We start from the raw sequence: 9,737 nt of genomic DNA on the forward strand, positions 1-9,737 counted from the left end.
TGGCTGTGCCCATAGTGTGTGGAAGTTCCCAAGCTCAGGATCTGATCTGCGCCATAGCGGCGACCTGAACCACTGCAGTGACACAGTTTACCACAAGGGAACTCCCATTCTAGTTTTAACTCTAGTCTCTCTTATCATAGGAGTAATTTGTGTCATAGTGTAAAAAGGGTCATTTCAGTTTCTCTTTCTGCAAACTATCATTTGTCAGTTTTATTATCAGGATGCTGATGTTGTTACTAAGCTATGGGTGTTCTTTATGAACACCACTCTGTATGAAGGCACCTTGATGCTCAATCTATTGTCTATATGCATTTCTACCTGTGCACTTCTGGAGGACAGGGCTGTGTCTCAGTCCCTAAGAGATTCCAGATGCCTGGTGTGGGGCCTGGCACCCAAACACATCCTACCTCTCAGCTGGAGTAATTCAGCCTTGTGTTATATTTACACCTTGTAGATCGTGACAGATGACAAGTATGAGGTCTCCTCAGATCCTGAAGCCAACATCATCATCTCCTCCTGCGAGGAGCCCAAGATGCAGGTCACTGTGTCCATCACCTCACCCCTGATGCGGGAGGACCCCTCTACAGACCGAGGTGCGGCCAGACCCTCCTGTCCAGCCCCCCTCTCCACACACCTAGTGGTCAAGGGCAGTGTTCACTTCTGCTCTGGGCAGGGGGTTGGGGGGTTGCCATAGCCAATTTCCTGCACTTCTGTCAGCCCCAGATACCTCCATCAGATAAGAGCTGGTTAGGACAGGAGAGGAAGGGAGGAAGTGAACTGGGACAGAGAATTAGGTGGCTCAAGACCCAGCAGCAGAGCACGTGCCTGTGACTGGGGCCATGCATGCACTGGCTCCCTGCCCAGGGGAGACTAGTTGTGCTGGGTCCCTAGGGGGCCTGTGGCAGATGGGCATTGCCTGAGAGAGTGGGAGGGGGATGTAGGCGAGGCCAGAGAGCAGCCAACATGGGATTGCAGGCCAGGCTGACAGGGACGCACTTGAATCTCATCCAGCCAGAGAACCTACTGGAATAGCCTCTGGGACTATTTCCCAAATTCCAGTCTTTCTTAGATCTCTTTCATCATTGTTGTCTCGTCATAGCTGAGGGCCACGAACCACTGATGCTTTCCTTTAAATCGATTCCTTTTTAACTCTTAAATTTTGTTTTCTTTTTGGCTTTTTAGGGCTGCACCTGCGCCATGTGGAGGTTCTCAGGGGTCAAATTGGAGCTGTAGCTCTTGGCCTACACCATAGCCACAGCAACACCAGATCCTTAACCCACTGAGCGAGGCCAGGGATCAAACCTGCGTCTTCATGGATGCTAGTCAGATTTGTTTGCTCTGAGCCATGATGGGAACTCCACTCTTAAATTTTTAAAGAGGAGAGCCTCTGAACCATAAGTGAACAACCATTACCAACTGTCATAAGAGAGAGTCATCTGAAAATAAATACAATGAGGAAAAATAGTGATGCCCTTCAACTCCAGCTGAAGGCCCTCTAGGGCTTGCCCCCATGAAAATGAGGGGTAGATTGGGAATGTCAGAATGGGTTCAAGGTCTGTGGCCACTGATGGAGGCTGACTGGAGGGGGCAAGAGAACCAGAAACCCTCTGTGGGAGCCCTGGGCCCCCTGAGAGCTGCTCCTCACTACATGTCTGTGCCCTGTTGGCTACTGCCGGGTGGAGAGCTTTCAGCTTCTGCTACTGCTTGCTCTCAGCCCCAAAGGAGCAACCAGGCCTGGGGTCCAGGGGGCTGTTTATGAGCAAAAGAAAAACCTGTGCTCCCTCCTGTGACCTGAAAAACCAGGGCTTCATAGAATGAGGGAAGAATAATATTCCTGAAGCAAGAAGAAGAAAGACAAAACAGGGTGGAATTTTCCCCAGACATGGAGCCTTGATCATCCATGATAGTGTGTGCTCAAACTTGACCTGCTGACTCCCTTTTAATCACACATGTGGAAGTTTCTGGAAATCCAACTTCATTCATCATTTCCCATCTGAACTGTGATTTGCTAACCAGGTGGGTCTGCACTGACAGCTCCAGGTGACAAGCACAGAGCCCTTTCCTCATGGGAGCTCAGAACCTCAGAGAAGATAGGATTTCCACCAAGAAGACTCCTGTGGTCCTTGGAGGAATAATGGTGTATCTTCCTAATAAATGCAGTGTGGCCCAGGGACCTGAGGACTCAGCTACATAGCCCGGGAGGCAAGAGCAGGGGGCAGGGTACCTGACTCCTGTGCCCTTCTCTTCTAGAAGGAACAGAGGCGCCTCTGCCTGATCCGGGAGATGTCCTGAGCCCAGAGAAGTGCCTCCAGTCTCTGGCTGCCCTCCGACGCGCCAAGTGGTTCCAGGTCAGGGGGCAGGGCCAGAGGGGGCCTCAGCCAGGCCCTTAGGCTCCCAGTACAAACGAGGGACAACCGGGGTGGAGCAGCTTCTCCACTGGCTGCTTGGCTCACATGTCCTTGCCCAGTGTTAACCAGGTTACTTCTTGGCTGATTGGGTCGGGAACTTGAAATGAATGAGTGCCGTTCTGGGGGTGAGGATGCTGTACCCCACAGGCCCCTGGCAGCAGGTACCAGGCTCAAACCTGAGCCAGTTGGCTTGGCCTGGGCCATTTGAGAGTGGATTCCACTTCCAGCCACCACCTGCGAAGCCAGCTAGCCCATGCCCTCTGGAGTCCTTGCTGCTTCCACTGCCAGGACAGGACCCCCGGCTGGGCTCGCTGCCCCCTGAGTCAGCCCTTGTTCCCTCAGCTCCATGTGCATTCCCTACCTTATCACTTGCACGTGGCTCCCTGGTGCTAACTCTTTGCTTCTTCCCCTGAAGGCAAGAGCCAGTGGCCTGCAACCCTGTGTGATCGTCATCAGGATCCTTCGGGACCTCTGCCAGCGAGTGCCCACCTGGGGGGCCCTGCCAGACTGGGTAAGGCAGCACCGGGGGGCCAGCCCTGCTTTGGGAAGCCCTCAACCCTGACAGGCCAAGCCTCATTTCCAGGTCCAGCGTTCAGCTTTCCAAGAAAGGGCTGGTGGCAGCCTGAACACCAGGAGAGGTGGATCAGGGTGGGGCACATCGGGATCCTAGAGAAGTGGTCCCAGGACGAGGCTTGCTACAGGACGCAGCTTCATTTGACTGTATTATCTTAAACCCACAAGCTGGCAGGCAGAACCAGGAAGCATGCAAATACAAGGGCGCCTCAGCAAAAGGTGGAGTGTTTGCCTAGACCTTTAGTCGTCAGTGCGGAGGGCCCAGTGAGGGTGAGCAGCTGTGCCTGACCTGCCTTCGTGGCCTCTGGGCTGCCTGGTGCAGACCCACCTCCTCTAAAGGGGAGATCCCCTGCCGCTCTGACACCCTGGTCAGCAGGCCCCGGGGTCTTTCGTGGGGGAAGAGAGGAGAGAGGATGCAAGGGCCCCCATGGCCCCCAAATCCCCAAGCTGCCGTATTGTGAGAACCCCAGCTCCCACCCTCTTAGGGGTCCCCTGCCCTATCTTTTGGAATCTCATCTCATCTGTGAGCCCTTCAGTGAACCTGTCTCTGAGTGTCCCTCTCCAGTCACACACCCATTGACCACACACCACCCATCCCAGCAATGGTGGTATAGGTTTTTTAGTCTCACATTATCCTTGGGAAGACATCAGAGGGCCCGGAATTTGGAGGGACTCATGCATTTTATGTGCAGCCTTCTGCTGCCTGTTCATCAGCTGCAAAGGCACATTCTTGGACCCTTTGCATTCCAACCCAAGCTTCCCTTGGCATTTTTATGAGCGCCGTCTCCAAAATCAAGGGCTCTGGTGCCTGCCTGGACCTTGCCTTCCTAACTGGGGTCTGGGGCACCACCCCTCATGGAGGGCACAGCTACCACCCTGCACTGAGTGAGGGGCAGGGTTTGTCCTGATGCTGGGAGGGCCCTGCATTCCCCACAGCCCACTTCCCTGTAAGCATAGACACCTCCCAACAGCTCACACCTCCAGCTTTGCCCTGGGACCTGCTGGTAAGGTGGCTTCTTGGAGGAGGGGACATAGCTGAGTGAGTCCTCAAGTCCTTGTGACCCTCAGGACTCTCGCTAGCTGAACCATAGGTTACTGAGAACCAGTTTCTTTTAACCCTTGTGGCGCTATTTTGCAGTGTTACCATCAATGGGATTTTGCTGATGGGAAAGCCAAGGCAAGTGAGTGAAGAAGCCTGCCCATGGCCATGCCAGGAGGTGGCGTGAGGCCCCAGTGACCATCCTCCTTGTAGAAGTTCAGGGGCAGGTGGGAGTGAGGGGGCTAGATGAAGGGACCTCCTGTCCCCAGTTCCCTGGAGACCCCAGCCGAGCCTGCAGAGCCACTCTCTCCTCAGAGGCACGGATCTCCTTTTCTGTCCCCACCCGGCCCAGGCCATGGAGCTGCTGGTGGAGAAGGCTCTGAGCAGCACGAAGGGGCCCCTGAGCCCTGGGGATGCCGTGAGACGGGTCCTGGAGTGTGTGGCCTCGGGGACACTCCTGACAGGTCAGTCAGCATCTTCCACAACCCTGGAGCACATGCTGGAGACCAAGGGCCACAGGGGAAGGGGAGTGGGCAGAAGAGCCTCTCAGGAACACTTGAGAACCACATCCACTCAGAGAGGACAGCAGATGCAGACACACGTTGCTCATGCAAGGGAGCCACGCTGAGCCGTGGACAGGTTGGGAAGGAGAGGCAGGGTGCAGGCTAGAACAGAGCCTTCTCTCACTCTACTCCAATGGCACATCCACCCTTTCTGGGGAGCCAGAGCCGGTCCAGGGGACATGTCCAAAGGAAACAACCAGGAAGTCCATGATGGGCTGTGTACAAAGATGTTCATCTCGGGTCCTTCACCGTAGCAGGAGGAGAGCGAGTGTGCAGCCCATGTGACATGTTAGATGCAAAACGGTGTTTTTCCAGTCATTCCAGTGACACAGGATGATAGTGTATTAAGTGGAAGAAGAAGATAATACACTGGCCCATGGCATGAGCTTTTACGTAATTACACACTCGCACAAGCACACACGCAGGCCATGGGGAGCTATGGTGAATGTGTGTGGGGACAGAGGGAGGCCTGGCCATGGGAGAGGGCATGTGGTGTCCAAGTGCAGTTCCCCCTTAGCATTGCAGAGTGTGGTGGCAGCACTCATGAGGGTGCTCTCTCCTCTTTGCTGCCCCCTTCCTCCCCTCGCAAAGATGGGCCTGGGCTCCAGGATCCCTGTGAGAGAGACCAGATGGACGCCCTCGGGTCCATGACCCTCCAGGAGCGGGAAGACATCACGGCCAGTGCTCAGGTAGGGGGCTGGCCCCCAAGGTTCCCCGACTCAGGCCAGCTCAGCCCTGCTCAGCCCAGCTGTGGGCGGCCTGGGTCCCAGCTAGCCCAGATCCCAGCCCCTTTTGTACCTGCACTACATCCCAGGAAATAGTTTGGGGTTCCCCTTTCCTCCCCACCTGCAAAGAGAGACAGGTGGCTTGTGGGGGATAAGACTGCTTCTGGGGACAGGGCCAGCCCGGCCCAGAACCGAAGCCGCCCCCATGATGAGGTGCAGACTTGGGGCCTCATTGGCTGGGACTGTCATGGGTCTACCACCCCCAACCATGATCTGGAAACACCCAGTTGAGGCCTCCAGTTTGGCCTGAATAGGCTCCAGCACCAAAGCTGAGCCCCTGCCTATGGCATCACTTTTGTTTGCAAGTGTATTTATAAGCAAGTCTCCTGGCAGTACAAAAATCACTTTGGGCCTGAGGTTTATGAATTGCCTTTAACGGAAAGAGTCAAAATGCTCTAATCAGAGCCGAACCTGAAGAGGCAGGATCTGGAGTCCCTGTAGTGAGACGAGAAAGAGCTGATGTACTGAGCTAGTGTTCTAGCAAAGTCCTTGCCACCAGCCACCCCGAGCGACTCCTAGTACAATTCTTCATGTCCAAGGGTGACTTGAGCTCAGCAGTTGCTAGAAGGGTGCTGCTGAGGTTGCCCAGCCAGCCCTCAGGGCTGCACAGGGCTGGGAGAGGCGGGCAAGCCGGGAGTGGGCAGGAGGGTCCTGACGCGCTATCTGCCCCCAGCATGCCCTGCGCATGTTGGCATTCCGGCAGATCCACAAGATCCTGGGCATCGACCTTCTGCCGCCCCCCAAAAGCAGGCCTGGGGCGCGCTTCCGGAAGAGGCCTCGGGAGGCAGGCGAGGCCGAGGAGGGCATGGGCCCAAGGAAGCGGGCCAACGGGGTGGAGAGGGGCCCTCGTGAGCAGCCTCGCCTCCCCAACGGGACCTGACGCACCGCTGAGTGGCTGCTTCAACCTTGACACTGGACAGTCGTGTTTTCCTTTTCAGTAACATTCTGTAGATTTATTTCAGGACACTTGTGCTTAAATCATTAGTGAAATCTCTTCATCTGGCAATTTGAGCTGCAGTGGGTGGGGGTGGGCGGGCAGCACCTGAGGCCAGCCTCTATCTAAAGCCTGACATTTCTTGCTAGCTTTAAACTCACCCATGGCCTACTAAGAGTGTGGGTATCTAAATCACCTTGTGTGGATGCCTCCACCGTGCGTGGACTTGAAATCACACTGGCAAGCCTGTCGGGGGTCCCACATCAGGAAGCCTGGTTCCAGAAGGCAGGTCAGAAGTTCTGAGGTGGTGGCCAAGCCTAAGGGCATGCCCAGGGCGGGGTGCCCAGACCCCAAGCCCCACCTGCTGCAAGCTCACTGCCCCTCCCACTCCCCAGCCTGGAGATGGCCCCCTCGCAGGCAGAGGTCTGCAGGGCCCCGGCTGAGCCTGTCCTCTGGCCCGTGGTGGGGAGGCCACAGAGCCAGAAGGTGGTGAGGAGGTGGGCTGGGTGCACTCCTGACTCCGGGAACATCTGTGATCCCCATGGCACTGCACCCCATGCCATTGCGTGCCTTCTGCACTACGAAGAGCCGCTGTGTTCATCTCGTTTGAGGCTGTGTTTGCCTTTGTCTTTCCCCCATCCTCCCTGCACAGGTGCAGCTGACATGGGTCCAGGCCTTGCCCCTTAGAAGCAGGGTCTTGGGGCTCTGCCTAGTGCAGGGCACAAGGTCAGGTACCTCCTGGCACTGACGGACATGAGGGCACCCTGCCCTGATCCATCCAAACCTTCTCTTGGCTGCTGCCTAATGGCGCTGAAGGAGAAAAGTCTTTGGGCCTATGTGATCTTTGGTCACTTGATTGCTTCAAGTTCATTTTTGTGTTTAAGGGACAACCTGTGTGTGGCTTCATAGCTAATGTCTTCGTAGAGCTACTTGGAAGTTTGGGGTTGGGGGAGGGGGGAATAAATAAGATGTGCTTATCTCTTGGTGTGGACTGCGCAGTCCTTCCTCGAGGTGCGGTGACTTCTTGGGGCTCTAGGCAGGGCCCCTGACCAGGCAGCATGTCTCCCCGAAGCTCTGAGGCTGTGGGCCCCCCAGGCCACTCCCACACTGGGTCCCCTGAGGATGCAGAGAAGCCTGGCTCTGCAGACACCACCCCCTACTCCCAGGGATCTAGCCCAAGAAGCACTCATCTAATACACGTCCCACAGCCACTCAAGGAACCTGCCCTGGCCTGCTCCAGGGAGCCATCAAAGGGAGGGTGGGCAGCCCTGGATGCCTTCCTGGAAGGGGGGGCAGCCAAGCTGAGTTGGGAGGGGTGGGTATCTGAGTCCCCCCAGATATTCATTGCAAAACTCAGAGGGTGGAGTTCAGATAGGGAGACCTCCTCACAACTGGGCCTCTGACCACTTTAAGCACACAGGGCATCCCCAGGCAGTGGTTGTGGGACAGAGATGAGAGGTGGCTGCAAGGTTGCACTGGTCCCTAGTGGGAGTGGTACATGCCTGTGAGCGCAATCCAGGACAGGGAGACAGTCAGGGCCCCAAGGGGATGTCAGTGCCCCTGCGGGAGCTTACCCTTCTAGCAGGTGCATTATCTACTGGAAACAGGAAGCATCTGGTTGGTGCCTGACCACTCTGACCTCCCTGGGAGGGCAGGCCTCTCTCCTCTGCTACTGGGCCCTTCCTGAAGGATTGGCACCCTAACAACACCGGGGAGGCAGAGCCACCCTCAGCTGGTCCTGGCCACGGCCACAGAGTGAGCACAGGGGACATCCTCCACCTTGTGCAGGGGAGCTTCACCCACACACCCCTGTCCCTCTGCATCTTGGTTGACTGCTCTGCCATTCACTCAGCTGTCCAGGCTGACCACCACCACTGCCGGCAAGTCTTCCTGGGTTCCTTTGTGCTCAGGCCACGTCATCTAGAAGTCCTGTCAGTCCCACTTCTGCTGCTCTCGTTTCATAGCTTCTGGCATTCTGCAGCTTCAGCCCTCCAGCAGCTGGGGGCTCAGGATAAAACTCAGGATTGCACTCAAGATAATACCCCAGGAGTTCCCATCGTGGCGCAGTGGTTAACGAATCCGACTAGGAACCATGAGGTTGCGGGTTCGATCCCTGCCCTTGCTCAGTGGGTTAAGGATCCGGCGTTGCCATGAGCTGTGGTGTAGGTCGCAGATGCGGCTCGGATCCCGCGTTGCTGTGGCTCTGGCGTAGGCTGGCAGCTACAGCTCTGATTAGACCCCTAGCCTGGGAACCTCTATATGCCGCGGGAGCGGCCCAAGAAATGGCAAAAAGATAAAAAAAGATAATACCCCAAATCCCAGCAAAGCCCCCACAAGAACCCAAGTGCCTCCTTCTGCCTCAGTAACTCCACATCAGACCTACTAGTCTTCTGGTCCTCAGTGAACCAGCCAAACTTGTTCCTGCCCCAGGGCCTTTGCACGTGTCATTTCCACTGCCTTGTAAACTCCATCCCCTGACCTGTATGGGCAGTGGCTCCTCCCCTCCTTCGGGTCCCAGCTTAGGTGTCAGCTCCTGAGAGAGGCCTCCTTGACCACCTCAACTGGTCACATAACCCTATTCATTTCCTTTATGCCACACAGCACTGATTAAAATCATTTGTTATCTGCCTTCCCCCACCGCTGCCCTGGGCTGTGAATTGTTTGCGGGCAGGAAGTGTATCTGCCTTACTCATTGTGGTGTCCCCGGTTCTAGAACAGATCAAACATATAGTAGTTCAAGAAATATATTAATGCTTGAAATCATGCTCTGACCCCCCCCTCCCCCGCACAATGGGTCTCTCTGTTGAAGGAATTCACCTCCTAGCAGATAAGAAGACACCATTTGTTTCTATCTCATCCCAGGAAACAGGAACACCAGGGCAAGAGACTTTAGCTAAGGCAATTGGCAACAGGATGAAGAGAAGGGAGGAGGGTTTGGCATTCAGGGGTGACAGTCACTGCTGCACCTTTGTGGAAAGTCCCATCCCACTGCCATGAACCTCCCTTACATCCTGGCAGCAGCAGCTTTGGGAAACCTCACAGCGCACTGCTCACCATCCCCTCCATACCTCCTAGGGAATATGGATATGATCTTCCCCACCAGCTGGTTTAAAACCAGTCCCGTTGACAGAGAGTTAAATCTGTCCTCCTAGCAACTCCAAAACACCAAGTTGAGGCAACACAGCCACAAAATCAAACAGTTGGTTAGCGATGTACTGGGTCCAGATGGATGGAACGCCTGGGTGATGGTGCTCGCTGCAGGTCTGAAGATCAGTCGCTTCTCATCTTTCCTCTCTAGCCCTCTTCCCCCTGGGCAGAGGACCCCAGAACAGGCTGGCAGCTGGCGGAGACACGCGACCAGGCTCCTGAGAAGTCAGACCACTGTGGGGGGGAAAAACAGCCTGAGACAGCGACGCGGGACCTCAGGTTGCGGGA

General features: G+C 55.8%; 1 protein-coding gene across 8 annotated transcripts in view; it reads left to right on the forward strand.

Moving 5' to 3' along the window:
* The window catches only part of ZFR2 (zinc finger RNA binding protein 2), a 53,229-nt gene extending 43,494 nt beyond the window's left edge, over window positions 1-9,735 (forward strand). For 2 of the 8 annotated variants that reach the window (XM_047777511.1, XM_047777512.1), the window contains exons 14-19: window positions 455-593; window positions 2,251-2,348; window positions 2,824-2,919; window positions 4,373-4,484; window positions 5,175-5,272; window positions 6,042-7,281. In XM_047777511.1, the coding sequence (XP_047633467.1) occupies window positions 455-593; window positions 2,251-2,348; window positions 2,824-2,919; window positions 4,373-4,484; window positions 5,175-5,272; window positions 6,042-6,248 (750 nt within the window). In that variant the 3' untranslated portion in view covers window positions 6,249-7,281. Of the gene's footprint in view, window positions 1-454; window positions 594-2,250; window positions 2,349-2,823; window positions 2,920-4,119; window positions 4,163-4,335; window positions 5,314-6,041; window positions 7,282-9,600 lie in introns of those variants that run through there. The other 6 variants (XR_007134480.1, XR_007134479.1, XM_047777515.1 and 3 more) reach the window with 6 other exon arrangements.
* Window positions 9,736-9,737: the final 2 nt, after the last annotated feature.

Source organism: Phacochoerus africanus, chromosome 4 (assembly GCF_016906955.1).
Source record: "Phacochoerus africanus isolate WHEZ1 chromosome 4, ROS_Pafr_v1, whole genome shotgun sequence".
NCBI lineage: Eukaryota > Metazoa > Chordata > Mammalia > Artiodactyla > Suidae > Phacochoerus > Phacochoerus africanus.